Consider the following 16,747-nt stretch of genomic DNA (forward strand, 5'->3'; position numbering starts at 1 on the left):
AGGTAGTTTAGCTCTGAGAGTGGATCAGTCAGGAGTGGATCAGTCAGGAGTGGATCAGTCAGGAGTGGGAGAGAATCTGAGCATCTCATTACTGTGGACAACACTGATGACAATATCTGACATTTATTTCATCTGTTCACAAGAGCTGCTGCCAGCCGCGATACGACTACAGGCTCCTCTGGAAGGTGTTTGTAGGAGAAATGATTGAGAGATTTTTGTCAGGGTTAAATGTTTTGATGTAAAGTGTTACATAATGAAACTGTTCAATGCAATTTTGTTAAATATGAGCAAATGTCTATTTATTTTCATATTTTAAAGACTGAGGCAATGAAATCTGAGGTTTAGGCTCAAATACATACATAAATATGTGTATGTATATATATATATATATATATATATATATATATATATATATATATATATATATAGTCAGGTTTTTGCTTTTTTAATCTGTGTGTTGGTGCGTATGCTGATGCTAGAAAGAGAATATAAAGTTTGATACTAAACTGTCTGTAGTGTTTAGCCAAAGATATTGCGTAAATCTGGTATGTGGACAATCTAGGAGAACTATTGCTGTATGATGTAAGAGTATATTTTATAATCATATTAGTTTCATATATTTTCAGCTTTATTTTGCCTTCTGCTTTTCAAAAACATCCCGCTGGTCTGTACATAGAAGTTAGCATAAACATTTTAATGAGCCACTGAAGTGTCCGATGTCCTTAGAGAATTTCTCAGGACTGTGAATCACATTAAATCCAGTCACGCTGTGAAGCACAGAAATACTTACATCCATCCATGTCAGTTACCAGCAAACATTAGGGACCCATGTGGGCCACTGCAGGGGGAGATGAGGGCTACAGAGGGATGGACTTTAGGAAAGGTGGTACCCTCAAAGTAGGGTGTCACAGTGGGCCCAGGTGGACCTGTGGGGTGTTTCTCCAATTAACCCTGGGGGGAAACCCCAAAAGAGCCTCTAGGGAGGAATAAAGTGATTCTTTCACAAAACAGCTCCATCACGACACCACTGAGAGACAACTCTCAGATCAATCTGGCAACAGGTGAGCTTTCAGCAATCACCTGGCATGGTGGAGCCAAAGGAGGTCAGTATGGAGCATCATGCGTACAATGTGTCAGGCATGTCCGGTTCTAAAGGGTAAACACGTCCTGGTGGGTGTTGCCCTTTCAGCTGGGGTCTATTTGAAGCACACTGTCACTGAATAGACTACCTGTGCTTCATCTGATCTCAGCTCATTTCCCTGCAACCTGTCCAGAGACATGCTATGCTAACAGTGTGTGAGGCGCTGCACCCTGCGGGGCTCCTGGTGTGTTTTTGCCTTAAATCAGGGGACCGGCTTTGGTTTGGTCTGACAGACTATTTTTTTCATTCCTGCGTCACACCTACGAGCCGCAAAGCTGTCCAACCCTTCAATAAGTCGACCATCCAGGAGCTGTAAGCGACTCCTTTGTCATTTACAACATCTGAATACATACAGAGAAAATATGTCATGGTGCAGGGGAACGTAAAACTCTGCTTCCTTACCCAGCCTGCAGGGCACGTCTGCTGTCCCCTGTTTACACGTCCGCCCTGCTAACAGGATCCAATGACTGACTGGCTTCATTACGGCAGTAATAAACAATCATTTTCATTCTGACGTGAAAACGTTTCCCAGAATTTATCCCAGAAAATCTGAGCTTTCTGCAGTTTCAACCTCAAAATCCAACATGGCTGCCTGCCATGTAAAAAGCTTTGATGGCTGCTAGCATTGGGAGGTTAACTGGACTTCTTTTGTGTTAAAACGAAAAAATGGAGAGAATGCATTACAAGCTTGAAATGCTAATGGCATGCTAGCTAGCGAGGTCCCCAGGCAGAGTAATGGGAAACACCCACTAGATTTATCATTTGCTGCATGGTTAAGTTGGGTTTGACTCCCAGAACCTGAGGTCCATTTTCTCAGGTAAATGGAACCCAAACTCCTTCTACACCAAAGAGATTCTGAAAAAGGGAAACTTTTTGTTGTCTTACATCAATGTGATTGTTTATTTTTAACATCGAATAGGGCCAACGGACGCTGTGTATGTTGCACTTAGCTTAGCTTAGCGTAAAGACATGCTAGGGTGCAACCAGATGGGCTCTAAGTGAATCTGAAGCATTTGCCGGTTTAAGGCTGGTGAAATATTTCCGTTTAGCTTCAAGTTTTCTTCAGTCATGTCCAACCAGCATGCCCTGTTAACCCTTGGATGCACAACTTGTTCAAAAACCTCTGTCTGGGTAATTTCCTTCATCACAAGCGCATGAAACAGAATTGTGGTGGTCTGATCGATGTCCACCACTGACCGGTCCTCAGAGGACAGGCGAGCATCAGAACTGATCGGTGGCAGACTGAAGAAGGCTGGTGCTAACGTGGCGGATGAGAACTTTGTGTGTCTCCTATCTGGTAGGAAGATCTTAATCTATTGCAGCGATCAGAGATCTGGTGCTGGTCTGCTCTAATAAACTCCACCTATCTGCACGGTATTTCTCACCCTCCGTCTACATGCATGTGTGGAGTCGTGGTGAAACATGGCGGGCTGAGTCTGACACGGCTGGGTAGGGCGTTTTGTTCTCAGGTTTGTGATCTCCATGTACCTCACTTACTGTGAAGCTGAACCGTGATGTTTGTGACCACTTTGACCCTCGCGGGCTGAAAGATGTTTGCAGAAGTTTGACACCTGAGCTCTTGTACAGGATCTTCAATAAACTGTTTACTGTGAGTCTGGATTCTGTACAAATTCAGCAACACATCTGAAGTCTAACTTTTGGTCTCTGTCGTCAATCAGTGACTTTATATAAACTCTGTTTCACTGCATGAGAGTTAAGCCCAGATCTGAGGGATAACCAGTAATATTTTATTTAAAGAAACGTTTTAAATATTATTAAAATTAGTCTTTTTTGACTCGCAGAGTAGAGATCTAACCCTAATCTTTAAGCAATCCTCCAGGCCCACATAGCTCTATCCGACCCTAAGGACGCCGTGGGGCCCTGCCTTTCACCTCCTGATTAATCAGCCGAGGCGACACGTCAACAGATGTTAGACCTTAACACACAGAACCAAGTTAGGATCTGCTGAGGGCTGATGATTGCTCGCTAACGTGAGTCCTTCTGTCCAACAGCTAAAGCTGGACTGGCCCAAACCGGGTCATCAACAGAACCACAACCCAAACCCAGAAGCAGAACGGCGCATAAATCAAAACAATGAAGGTGTAGCAGTGGTACCTCCGTGTTTCATAAACTCTTGGGGGGGCACTGAAACTAAAAACCATAATTTCAGGATTTTATTCTACTGCTGTAGTAAAGCTGCCTGTAGAAAAAAATATCTTAAAGACTTGAGTAAACGCCTACAAATATCTTTTGGTTTATTGTTGGATTTTTAATGTTAATAACTTAACATTTAAAGTTGAACAACAATTAATTTCTATTGTGTAATTATATTAGAAATAAGTTGGACATTTATTGATTTATTGAAAAACAAAACAATTAGAGGAAAGTAGATACTGGCAGAAATAAACGCGTGATAGAAGGTCAAAGAGAGCGGCTGCCCTGCTGGCAGTGCATGATGGGAGGAAATGCTAAACTGATGCTACTGTTTACACTGGGGAGTGGGGGGGGGGGGGCATGGGTGTAGCAGTGGCCTTCAGGAAGCCGTGCAGGAGAAGGCCCTGCTGAGGTTCTGGTGCCGGACAAAGATCTGACCCATTAAAGGAACAAAGGAGCGTGAAACAGGAAGTGAGCTAAGAAGAACCCTTCCTCTGATGTAAACAACCAGAACACCTGAACCTCCAACCTTCCTCTGATGTAAACAACCAGAACACCTGAACCTCCAACCTTCCTCTGATGTAAACAACCAGAACACCTGAACATCAAACCTTCCTCTGATGTAAACAACCAGAACACCTGAACCTCCAACCTTCCTCTGATGTAAACAACCAGAACACCTGAACATCAAACCTTCCTCTGATGTAAACAACTGTCTGTCAGGTTTATTTTCAGACTGAGCCGTTTGCATCAGAGCGTCGCCATGACAGCACCCACTTCCTGATGTCACGTCTTCCGGGCTCTGGCGTGATCCGTGACCGTTACCGTGGCAACCAGCGTTTCCGTGGCAGCCGCTCGTGGCCCTGTCGCCATGGAGACGTGATTCTGAGCGCTGATTAACAGATAACAGCCATCAGCTGCGCGGAGGGAAGCAGCCGCGGCGGTAAAACCAGCGGCACCAGAACTGGATCAGAGCGGGACCAGAACTGGACCAGAGCGGGACCAGAGCGGGACCAGAGCGGGACCCGGTCCATCCGTGGCACCCCGCCCACCCACCGACCCACATGGACCGAACCGAGCTCAGATTCTGCTGCTGTGACCGAACCTGGAAGCAGCAACATTCCGTCAGACCTGAGGAATGTCCTCACAGCCGAGCAGGCGGGAGCAGCGCGCCCTCTGCTGGCCAGAGGCCGGTATTACACCTGTGCTCCTACCCAGTGTTGTATAGTAACGAAGTAAAAATACTTCACTACTGTACTTAAGTATATTTTGGAGTACTTTATACTTTTCTCGAGTATAACATTTTTTGGTAACTTTTACTTTTACTTCACTATATTTCTGAACTTAATTGCATACTTTTACTCCAATACATTTTCAATGTTTGGCTTAGTTACTCGTTACAAAAAGAGTAACTAAACCATGGTCTTAGTATACAACCCCTTTGCCTGCACTTGGTTGTGTACAATTTTAAATTGCATAGCACTGACCTTACCTGAAGAAGGAAAACTGAAAGCTTACAAAAAGGTTGTATTTTCTGTTTTTTTTACTTGGTCTAAATTTCTCCTGCACTTGGTTGTTTATATTGTTTTAAGTGAATTTGACTTTCTAATTTTACCAAAATCCAAAAAATGTCATTCAAACTGCATTTGCTTTGTTTTACTTTTTACTTATACTTTTTATTACATTACTCGAGTACATCTATTTTTACAGTAATTTTCATACCTAAGTACAAGACATTTCAGATACTTTAAGACTTTTACTCAAGTAACATTTCAGTCGGTGACTTGGACTTTTACCAAAGTCATATTTTAGAGAGGTACTTATACTTTTACTTGACTCTGAGATTTCAGTACTTTATACAACACTGCTCCTACCGACAGTGACGATACAGGGAGAAAAAAAACATAAAATATAAATCATATTGATCGATATCGATAATTATCAACAAAATCAAAACATGTATTTTTAGTGCAGCCCTGGCCGTTTTAGCCTGTTGCTTAGCAACATGTTTTTAGATACAGAACACAAACCAAACAATGATATCAAACTCAACCCTTTATTCAACCAACTTTTTACCAAAACTGTTTAAAGTTAAATAAAAAAAAAAAAAAAAAAAAGCGCGTGCTCTCTGAACTCTTTGAAGGGGGCGGTGCTTGGTTCCTGGGTCTGCGTTGTGATTGGTTGGGAGGAAATAATGATGTAATATTAACCTACATGATAGAATGCATAAAGAAGGAAAACTGTTCTTCTATTGAACTTTTATCTACATTTTTTTTCTATCATCGATATATGTCTATTGATTGATATATATTGTTACTGAATTATTGTCCAGCCCTAGGTTTATTTACGTCCCATAATTAGTGGTTTAAAGGGGACGTGTCCTGATTTTAAATGCTTCCTTTTCACATTGAAATCGTTCCTTTGTGGTCCATCTAAAGTAGAGCTGCAACACTTTGGTCTGAAATCCTCGTTATTGCTGCCCCACAGCTCCTCTTTTAGCCCTGGTCTGAGGTGAGTCTGGGAGCAACTCGTTTTGGTGCCGTCCCTTTAAATCAGACCCCGCCCACCTCCAGGTCGCAGAACGTGCCACGCTAACCCGTTCGGCCATTTTTGTAGTCTCCTGAGGGACGGTGTGGATTAATACGTCCAACAACTGAACATTTTTCCTTCCTTCAGCTTGGCCTACAAAGTCACAGCTAAAATAATTTCTGAGACGTGTAAGCTGGAAGTTCATGACATTGTTAAGCGGCTGTGCAGCAGATAATGTGACGTTATCGTTCAAAAAGCATAACAGAGAACAGAGAAAACTGAAGGGCTTGAAAGATATGACAGAATATAAAGATGTTTGCGCAGCTCCTGGAGAGATTACTTCCAACTTCTCTGCTCTCCTACAGACTCCAAGGGCTAAAAAGAAGGACTTGGCAGATGTCTCCTTTAAGAGTGGATTAAGGAGTAATGTGTTTGTCAAAAAACACATAAAAGCCCTTTATAATGTGCGAAAAGAAAAAACAAAGAAAAATTCATCAATTTAAGCATTTGAACAATCCTGAAACTTCACTCCAATCGCTGCAAGTGACAGACGCAGAACGTTCAGAGAATACGGCGACAAAGACGGCAAATAAAAGCCACAAAACCATGAAACAAGGCTTTGCAGAAAATATACAACAACATTCATCTGATTGATTTTAAAGTTTATTTTGACTAAAAACAGCATTTTGCAGATATTATAAACACCAAACTGTAACAAAGAAAATCTTTCTGCACATAGTAAACTCTGAAAAGGCGATTTTTATGAACGGTAAATTGATAAATCTGGACGCTACATTCACCTAACACTAAATGACTTTAATAAACAGTTAAAGTTTATTTTCCCTTTCTCGTGACAAAGCTAGAAATCTCTGACCTCTTGGTGAAATAAAACGACTCCACAGACCGGCGAAGTTTTAAAATGACGTGTAAAAGATATTCTCCACTATATGATCTAAAATTACAGACATGTGGAGCTAGAAATGTGACATTAAAACTAAAACTGTGGGGAAAAGGCCCAAAAAGCAGGAAGTCCAGGTTACTGCCCACTCTGCCCCCTGCTGGACCCAACCTGTAACTGCATGTGCCTCAGTTAAGAGGATTTAACTCAGAACTGATGGATGGATGATGTTAAAGCTGAAATATGCAACCTTAAAGGTGACGTCTCCATGGAAAAAGCTTGCTTCATCATCATCATCATCATCATTATCTTCATCATACAGAAAGGGCCATAGACTCACTGAGTTTGGGAGCAGCAGAGAACAGAGGATGAAATCTATGGATGAATCCTGGTTTCTGTTAGGATGTGTGGAAGTGAACCTGCAGGCTACGCTCTTTAATTCCCTTTTATTCCCTTTTATTCTCTTTTATTCTCTTTAATTCCCTTTTATTCCCTTTATTCCCTGACAGAGTCCACCAGGTGCTGCTCTGCTCCCTCGTTATTCCCTTTTCCTCGTTAAACCTCTCCAGCATCTCCAGTCTGCCGTCACGTTAAGCTCCTCAGGTGCATTTCTGTCCGGTCATCACCTGGGAGCCACGCCCACGTGTTTTACCTTAAACGAGGCTCCGCCAGGCCTTCCAGCCTTAAAGGTGGAAACGACCTGCTGGACGTCAGGCTCCACCAGGTGGAAGCTGATGGAGCCTGACGACCAGCAGGTCTGATTGTAACGCTTCATGTAACGCTGCTTTCTCCACCGGGGGGCGCTCTACAGCTCTACAGCTGACCTTCAGCTCCCAGACTTCCTGTTGGGCCGGACCAGCGCCGTCTGAGGAGAACCCTTCAGATTTACTCCTCAACAGAACCGTAAACTGTTTGATTGCTTTTATTTTTCCTGTGCAAGTTTCCCGGTGAACAACCCGGAACCAGCGGTCCTTCGGGTCTCTGCAGAACCGCCCAGGCAGCGTCAGGTGGTTCTGATGCAGAGTTCTACTCGGCCAGAGGAGAGCTAAACAGAACTTCAGAATAAAACCGGACATCTCAGAGGAAACCATTCCAGCCTTGGCTTCTCCAATCAGAACCAGGTGGTCAGGTCCGATCGGGTCTTTAACCTGGTCTCCCCGCAGATATCGGGCTTTTATTCTGAAAAGCCTCCGGTCTGCTCGTATCACGCTGCGCAGCTTCAGCCGTCCCCGCTGCCCTGCAGCTTGTGTCTGAGCAGGAAGTCCCGGACCGACCCGCGGTCGTCCGGCGCCGCCTGCCGCTCCTCCAGCTGCTGCAGATGCTCCTCCCACCGCTGCTTGTCTCTTCCCGTCTGCCACGACAGCCGGACCCCCGCCTGCAGCAGCGGCAGCAGCAGGGAGTGGGGCGCGTCCGGCTGCGGGGGGAGGGGCTTGTCCTGCGGGGGGAGGGGCTTGTCCTGCGGGGGGAGGGGCTTGATCTCCGGCCCGGTCTGGGTCTCGGCGGGGACGAGCACACGGAGGGCGTGGTCGCAGTGCTCCCAGGCCTCCTCCAGCTGCTCCACCTCCTGGAAGCAGCACTGCAGCCCCACCAAGGTGAAGAACCAATGGGAGGAGCCCGGAGGCGGGGCCTGCGTCTCGTCGTCACGGTGACCCGCCCAGCCCAGCTTGTGCTGCAGCCTCTTGGCGTTGAGCAGCGGACCCAGAGCCTCCTGGAACCGGCCGGCCCTGGACGGCAGAAGAAGAAAAACAAAGACGCTGAATTCTCCCAGCATGCAACAGCAAGCAGAACACGGCGCCAGGAAGATGGTGGACGACGATGTCGAGCTCGCCCGGGCAGAACGAGACCAGGAGAGACGGAAGGTTCTGCAGAACCTCAGATAGAGATCCAGCAGCTAACGTTCTCCTGATCGGTTCCTCTCCGGTTCCTCGAGCTTCACAGCTTTAACTTTATAACCAGAGCTGCACATAAAAATCGATACAAAGATTAATATCGATGTTTTTAAAAACAATTTAATATCTATATTCTGGCTTTCAGTATGGATACACCTCCCAGCCCCTAGGGGGCGTTATCACAGCACACCATCACTGTTTTACAGGATTACAGGAAAAATCAGACGTTTGGGCACATTTTTTGTTTTCTGTGATAAATGCATTAAACTAAATGCACTTTATGTTCCTGTTAATACATCAGAGGTCAATAAATTAAACATAAATATAATATTTGGCTGGTTTTGGTGATTGAATCACTTTGAGCATTCATTTGAAAGTAATAAATATCGATATTTGAGTCAAATCAAATCAAGCGGAGCTATGTATGGAGAACCGTATTGAATCGTATCATCTTAGATAATTCTCAGCCCTAATATTAACCTTCCAGGATCAAACGGCTGGATTTACATCATCACAGCAATCTAAAAGCTTAAAGTCGCTAAAATTTAGTTTGAGACGTTCCTCCAAAAGTTAAAATGATTGATTAACACCGACGAACCTCAGACTGGCCGCTTTGCAAAGACCCGCCCTGCTCTCTCTCTGATTGGCTAATGCTCAGGCTCTGCCAGGTTTCATTGGTTGAGAGCAGCTTCAGTTTAAAACCTTGAATAAAAAGTCTGAACAGAACCAAGTGGGTCTCATTTTCCAAAAGAACTTTAACCCGCGCACAAAATCCACTGAACTGTCGACGTTCTGCAGAACTTAGTGGGTTCTACGCCGTCTGGCAGCAGCTGGAACACGGAGACTCAGACCTGGACGAGTCCAGAAAACCCGATCCAGCGGCTTTTAGGGCTCAGCTGATCCGGTTCTGGCCGGATCTCAGGGTTCTGCAGAGGTTCCCGGGTCACGCTGGAACCCGGCTGAAAGAAGCAGCTACCTGATGAGCAGCTGGGCGTCCTGCAGGTCGCTCAGGTAGAAGAACTGCCGCACGCAGGGCGCCCCCCGCAGGACGGGCAGGGAACACAGGTGAGACAGGTACTGCTCGAAGGCGCGGCTGCGTTTGGCGATGGTCTCAGCCGTGAAGTTCCTGCGCAGCTTCTTCCCTACGGACAAAATGAGAAAAACATTTAAAAAAAACTGGATAAAAGCTGTTAAATTAAAATCTAATGCTAAAAACAAACATATGTGAATGTCTATAAATTATAAAAACATGTAAAGTGAATAAACAGGATACTACATAGACATATTAAAAACTTTCTAAATTGGTTTATTTAAGTATTTTATTTATTAATTCTTATCCAATTACGTTTACTTTGTGATAAATTTGAGTTATTACCTTTACCTACTGTAATTAATTTATCATTTATTTTATTCATCCATATTTGATTTAATATAATTTATTTTCCATTTATTTTGTTATTTTATTTATTATTGGTATAAAGTTTAATTCCCCATTTTAAACAGAACACCGGTGCTATACAAATAAACCAAATTAAATAGTCTTAAAATAAAAACTTTCAGGTGTTTTATCGTACACGTGAATAATTTCTGAAATGTATCGTCTATTTTAATCTATATTTATTTATTGTAGACTCATTTATCTGCACTTATTTAACTAAAATAATTGGGTAAATTCCAGCAGACCCCTACATTTCTCCAGATCAACTGAAACATTGAAGCGGGACGTCAGCCGCAGGTGAGACGCTGACAGACGGCGCTCCGCTTACGTGGGAAGGAGACGCGCTCCATCTGGTCGCCGTGGTTACGCCTCAGGGTGGCGTGGAGCCGCTGGAAGTCGGAGTAGCGGCGCGTGATGACGGCGGGGGTCTTGTCGCTGCCGCCGGACTGGATCACGTGGACGGTGTAGAGCTGCGGGGACAGAAGCAGCTGAGTCGGACCTGCTGGGGTCACGGACGCCTCAGAACCGGCGCCGCCCAGAACCAGAACTGACCACGTATTTAGAGCCGCCGTCCGTCACCACGCTGGCGTCCGTCACCTCGAACATCAGGCCGTCCGCCTGCCGCCGCACGCCGTGGCCCGCCCCTCCCAGCCCACGCAGGCTCCTCCAGCTGTCCTGAAGCTGCCGCGTCAGCATGGAGGAGGGGGCGGGGCCAACCGGGGACACGCCCACCGGGCTGGCATCTAGAGGAGAACGCAGACAGAACCAGATCGGACCTTTAGAACCTCCATCTGACCCAACCAGAACCAGAAATACCTTTAGAGATGCAGCTGCTTCCCGTGTCACCTGTGACATACCTGTAACATACCTGTGTCACAGGTGACACAGGTATGTATGTTACAGGTGACACGGGTATGTTACAGGTGTCACAGGTATGCATGTTACAGGTGACACAGGTATGTATGTCACAGGTGACACGGGTATGTATGTCACAGGTGACACGGGTACGTATGTCACAGGTGACACGGGTATGTATGTCACAGGTGACACAGGTATGTTACAGGTGTCACAGGTATGCATGTCACAGGTGACACGGGCAGGTATGTCACAGGTATGTCACAGGTGACACAGGTATGTATGTCACAGGTGACACGGGTATGTATGTCACAGGTGACACGGGTATGTATGTCACAGGTGACACAGGTATGTTACAGGTGTCACAGGTATGCATGTCACAGGTGACACGGGCAGGTATGTCACAGGTATGTCACAGGTGACCAGGTATGCATGTTACAGGTGACACGGGTATGTCACAGGTGACACAGGTATGTTACAGGTGTCACAGGTATCACGAGTATGTCACAGGTGACACGAGTATGTCACAGGTGACACGAGTATGTCACAGGTGACACGAGTATGTCACAGGTGACACGAGTATGTCACAGGTGACACAGGTATGTCACAGGTGACACAGGTATGTCACAGGTGACACGGGTATGTTACAGGTGTCACAGGTATGTTACAGGTGACACAGGTATGTATGTCACAGGTGACACAGGTATGTTACAGGTGTCACAGGTATGTCACAGGTGACACAGGTATGTTACAGGTGTCACAGGTATGTCACAGGTGTCACAGGTATGTTACAGGTGTCACAGGTATGTTACAGGTGTCACAGGTATGTTACAGGTGACACGGGCGAGTATGTCACAGGTGACACGAGTATGTCACAGGTGACACGAGTATGTCACAGGTGACACAGGTATGTCACAGGTGACACAGGTATGTTACAGGTGACACAGGTATGTTACAGGTGACACGGGTATGTATGTTACAGGTGACACGGGTATGTTACAGGTGACACGGGTATGTATGTTACAGGTGACACGAGTATGTCACAGGTGACACGGGTATGTATGTTACAGGTGACACGGGTATGTTACAGGTGACACGGGTATGTTACAGGTGACACGGGTATGTTACAGGTGACACGAGTATGTCACAGGTGACACGGGTATGTATGTTACAGGTGACACGGGTATGTTACAGGTGACACGGGTATGTATGTTACAGGTGACACGGGTATGTTACAGGTGACACGAGTATGTCACAGGTGACACGGGTATGTATGTTACAGGTGACACGGGCATGTATGTCACAGGTGACACGAGTATGTCACAGGTGACACGAGTATGTCACAGGTGACACGGGTATGTATGTTACAGGTGACACGGGCATGTATGTCACAGGTGACACGAGTATTTCACAGGTGACACGAGTATGTCACAGGTGACACGAGTATGTCACAGGTGACACGAGTATGTCACAGGTGACACAGGTATGTCACAGGTGACACGGGTATGTATGTTACAGGTGACACGGGTATGTATGTTACAGGTGACACGGGTATGTATGTTACAGGTGACACGGGTATGTCACAGGTGACACGGGTATGTCACAGGTGTCACGGGTATGTCACAGGTGTCACGGGTATGTCACAGGTGTCACGGGTATGTTACAGGTGTCACATGTATGTTACAGGTGTCACATGTATGTTACAGGTGTCACATGTATGTTACAGGTGACACATGTATGTTACAGGTGACACAGGTATGTTACAGGTGTCACATGTATGTCACAGGTGTCACAGGTATGTTACAGGTGTCACGGGTATGTAACAGGTGACACAGGTATGTAACAGGTGACACGAGTATGTCACAGGTGACACGGGTATGTAACAGGTGACACGAGTATGTTACAGGTGTCACGGGTATGTAACAGGTGACACAGGTATGTAACAGGTGACACGAGTATGTTACAGGTGTCACGGGTATGTAACAGGTGACACAGGTATGTAACAGGTGACACGAGTATGTCACAGGTGACACGAGTATGTCACAGGTGACACAGGTATGTCACAGGTGACACGGGTATGTATGTTACAGGTGACACGGGTATGTATGTTACAGGTGACACGGGTATGTTACAGGTGTCACAGGTATGTTACAGGTGTCACATGTATGTTACAGGTGTCACATGTATGTTACAGGTGTCACATGTATGTTACAGGTGTCACAGGTATGTTACAGCTGTCATAGGTATGTTACAGGTGTCACATGTCGTCTGATCCAGTCCCAGAAACCTGAACCTTTCAGAGTAGATGAAGGTCACCTGTGCTGCTGAGGCCCTCCTCCATCGACTCCCCCAGGAAGTCCGAGTCGCTGTCCTCGCCTCCTTCCTCGGGTCCCAACTCTCCGCCGTGGAAGCACAGCGTTCCCCTGAGGCGCTCCGTCACGCACTCCTCCTCCTCCTCCAGCTCCGCCTCCCACCACTCCTTGGTGAGGCCCTCCTCCTCCGGTCCGCCTCCCGCCTCCTGCTCCGCTCCCTGGCCGTCCTTAAACAGAGAGCGCTTCAGGCGGTCCAGGAGCCGCGCTGCCATGGCGCCACCTGCTGGAGACGGGCAGTTTAGAGACACCTGACACTTCACCTGACACTTCACCTGCTTTCACCTGCTTTCCTCCAGCTCACCTGGAAACGGTCCAGGTCTGTACACACAACTATTCCTCCTAAACAGCATCCCACAACTTTCCTCATTACAAGTACAGAAAAGTCTGATATACCATCAATAAAACTAATAAAAAGTAATAAATTTAATTTAGATAAAATGCAGATTAACCTTAAACTGGTTCACCTCTTAGTAACGGGGAGTCGTTAGGCTCGTTATTGGTCACCTGTTATCTAAATCATAATAATCCTTTTTTAGCAGTAATATAAATCTTAGAAATTCTTCTTCTCCTGATGTTTGAATTGAAAAAACTTTCTGGATGGGAAGAGAAACGTCTTCAAACTTCAGGAAAAAAGTCCAGTTGTTTTTGTTTTTTACTTTTCTGGAACGATCCTGACCTGATGACTGAGAATCTTCACCAGTTTATTTAATAAGTTTACAGTTTTTTTATTTTAATCTTTGCAAAGGAAACGTTTATGTGCCCTTCCGTGCCTTAGAGTAAAGAACATGGAGGGTTCTGCTGCTCTCAGTGGAACCTCCACATGTCGTCCGTGATGAAGACGTCGGTGTGAAAGCTTCAGGCAGACGAAGAATATTCTGCTAGAACCACGAGTCCAGAATGAAGGTCACATGGTTCCCCGGCGCCCCCCCCCCCCCCCCCAGATGGCCGCGGGCCGACCTGGCTCCGGTTACCGGACCGGCAGCTCCTCCGAGTGGAAACCGTGTCACTGATTAATAATGCAGAGGAGTCGGCCTGCAGGGAGGCGCCGGCCTGCAGAACCTCCTCCGGATGGTTTCCTCACAGCAGCTACAGCGAGTCGGGACAGGCCAGAACCGCCGGCGCTGCTCGGCTTATTTGGCTGACACACCAGAACCGGCTGAAGATTTGGTTTTAGGCAAATCATCAGGAGCCTGACTTTGGTCTGGCCTGGTTTAAACTGGACCGGCCACTCACCCACCTACGGTTCTGGGTCCAGAAACAGGATCTTCCAGGTTTAGGTCTGACCTGCTGGTTCAGAGTTTGACCCATAAATTGTTCCGTTTGGACTGAAACCCACAGAAAGAGGAGAAGAACCCAGCAGAACCTGCGACTGAGGCAGTTTATGAGACTACAACAGAACAGGGAGAACCATCCGGGCTTCTGCAACACGGTTCTGACTATAAATAAAGATGGAACCTGTTACCTGTGATGCAGGTAAATAACAGACAGAAGACACGTTCAAGGAAATCTAGGAAATCCTGCTTTTCATAAACCGACCAGGTGGTTCTAGGTGGGTTCTTTCATTTTGGCAGGAAAATATCCGCCCAACTCCTTCTGGGTCCTGGTGGTTCCGAGCAGCAGCGGGATTTAAACCGACTTAGTTTGGAGCATTTGAACGCAACACAGACCAACCGGTTAACAACATGAATTATTATTAAAACTCTTTTCATTTCATCTTCTTTTGGTGGCACGCATAAATAAATTAATAAATAAATATACACCGTTTTTATTCTTTTTACTGCAACTTATTAGTTCTAAGGTGTTAGAATCCGTGAAATAATGTCCAGAAAGAGGGGAAAGCTAAAAGTACCGACTGTCCATGAAAGCATCGTCCTGAGCGGCTCAATAACAGGTGATTATAACTGAGAAATAGTTTATCCCGGGATAAATTAACCAGGTAAACGCGATTAAAGTGTCAAAGAAGCATGAACTGGTCTCCAGACGGAACTTTGTGGAACTCCGCTAACTGACCCGAACTTCCCAGAACAGAACCGGTTCTCCTCCCGGCGTCTGCGGAGCTGTTTCCATGTTTTTTTTTTCGCCTCCTGAACGAACCCCAGCCGCTTCTGACCCGGTTCTGACCCGGTTCGGAGCCGTTTAAGCGCCGCCGCGGCGAGTTAGCAGCGGAGCTAACAACTTTCCGCCCCGTCTCCCTCAAAGTTGCTCCGGACACTCACCCTGGACTGGAGCGGGACCCCCTCCGCCCCGGTTAGTCCATGCCGGCTCGGTTCACCCGCTGCCCGGGGTTCTGAGCATGATCTCTGGGCTGGACCGTCCCGTCCGAGGTCTTCGTCGAACCGACACTTGGAGCTGACTGCATCCTGATTCCCTGAAGCTTTCCCCGGCCACAGCCTGCAGGAGGAGGCGGGGCCCGCTGGATGTCAGGCAGTGACCATATTAGGGCATGCAGTACTCAGCAGTGTCCGGCAGGGGGCGACAGAAACAAAGCAAGCGATCCTGACCTGTGGTAAATCAAATTACTTTACAAAAACAATACGCACACAACTGCTAATTTACAAATTATCTAGCTACTGTTTTACCTACTGTTTTTGTTTTAATGATTATATTTCTGATTTTAATTGAGGCACGTTTGATTTGAAATATCTTCTTCATAAATATTTTATTTTAAATAGTATTTGATACTTTAAAAGGCTTGTGGGAAATAACTAGGTAATCTAATTCAAGGGGGAATAAACGAGACATAAAACAAGAAAAACACAAAAAGATTGATAAAAAACTGTCAAATTAAAATCAAATGCTAAAAGAAATAAAGAAAATAGAGAAAATATGTGAAGGTCAATAAATTAAACATAAACAGGATACTACAATGACATATTCAAAACTATAAAATTGTTTCAACTTTCTTAATTGGTACATTTTAAGTGCATTGGTTTATTCATGTATATTATTTATCAATTCTTATCTAATTACTTTGGGATAAATTTGAGTTATTACCTTTACCTAGTGTATTTATCTTATTATTTTTCTAATTTCTCTTGAAATATCTTTATTTTTTTATTTTATTCATCCATATTTTATTTGATATAATTTATTTTCCATTTATTTTGTTATTTTATTTATTATTGGTATAAAGTTTAATACCCCTTTAAATAGAACACAGGTGCTATAAAATGAATTAAACTGAACTGAATTAAATAGTCTTAAAGTAATACCCACCTTCAGGTGTTTTATCTGAAGGTGAGTATTACTTTATTCGATATTTATTTATGGTAGACTCATTTATCTGCACTTATTTAACTAAAATAAGTAGGTAAATTCATGAGATTCAACGGACTCTTGATTCTTTTAAAATCTGTGTAATTACTTTTAAAGCTTTTTGTTAAAACCCTCCCTGGCTGGGTGACGTCACGCCGTGTTCTCGGCGTGTTTGCGCATTTCCTTTTTATTCAACTGTCCTGTGAACGCCACTAA

The 16,747-nt window shown here is 45.3% G+C and overlaps 1 protein-coding gene and 1 long non-coding RNA gene across 3 annotated transcripts; one reads left to right on the forward strand and one right to left on the reverse strand.

The window, feature by feature from the left end:
* Positions 1–6,469: 6,469 nt before the first annotated feature.
* Positions 6,470–15,685, reverse strand: LOC118564588 (sorting nexin-21-like). Of its 2 annotated transcripts, none has more exons than XM_036143351.1 (6): positions 15,493–15,685; positions 13,221–13,496; positions 10,602–10,792; positions 10,378–10,519; positions 9,588–9,753; positions 6,470–8,446 (listed from the first exon to the last, which is right to left on the reverse strand). In XM_036143351.1, exons 2-6 carry the CDS (start codon positions 13,486–13,488, stop codon positions 7,942–7,944), a joined length of 1,272 nt encoding a protein of 423 aa, XP_035999244.1. In that variant the 5' UTR covers positions 13,489–13,496; positions 15,493–15,685; the 3' UTR covers positions 6,470–7,941. The 2 variants fall into 2 exon arrangements, with proteins under 2 accessions (XP_035999244.1, XP_035999249.1); XM_036143356.1 differs by having other exon boundaries at positions 13,221–13,499.
* Positions 12,058–12,673, forward strand: LOC118564589. Its single transcript, XR_004931956.1, has 3 exons — positions 12,058–12,078; positions 12,399–12,483; positions 12,660–12,673. It is a non-coding gene; the product is annotated as an uncharacterized LOC118564589 (long non-coding RNA).
* Positions 15,686–16,747: the final 1,062 nt, after the last annotated feature.

Source organism: Fundulus heteroclitus, chromosome 1, assembly GCF_011125445.2.
Source record: "Fundulus heteroclitus isolate FHET01 chromosome 1, MU-UCD_Fhet_4.1, whole genome shotgun sequence".
Taxonomy (NCBI): Eukaryota; Metazoa; Chordata; class Actinopteri; order Cyprinodontiformes; family Fundulidae; genus Fundulus; species Fundulus heteroclitus.

What these genes read in the sequence shown, in the direction of transcription:
- LOC118564588 (XM_036143351.1), bottom strand. Translation starts at nt 13,488, where the DNA reads ATGGCAGCGCGGCTCCTGGACCGCCTGAAGCGCTCTCTGTTTAAGGAC. An exon ending in GGAGGGCCTCAGCAGCACAG is followed by an intron (nt 10,793 to 13,220) that starts GTGACCTTCATC and finishes GTTCTCCTCTAG; the next exon opens with ATGCCAGCCCGGTGGGCGTG. An exon ending in ACGGCGGCTCTAAATACGTG is followed by an intron (nt 10,520 to 10,601) that starts GTCAGTTCTGGT and finishes CTGTCCCCGCAG; the next exon opens with CTCTACACCGTCCACGTGAT.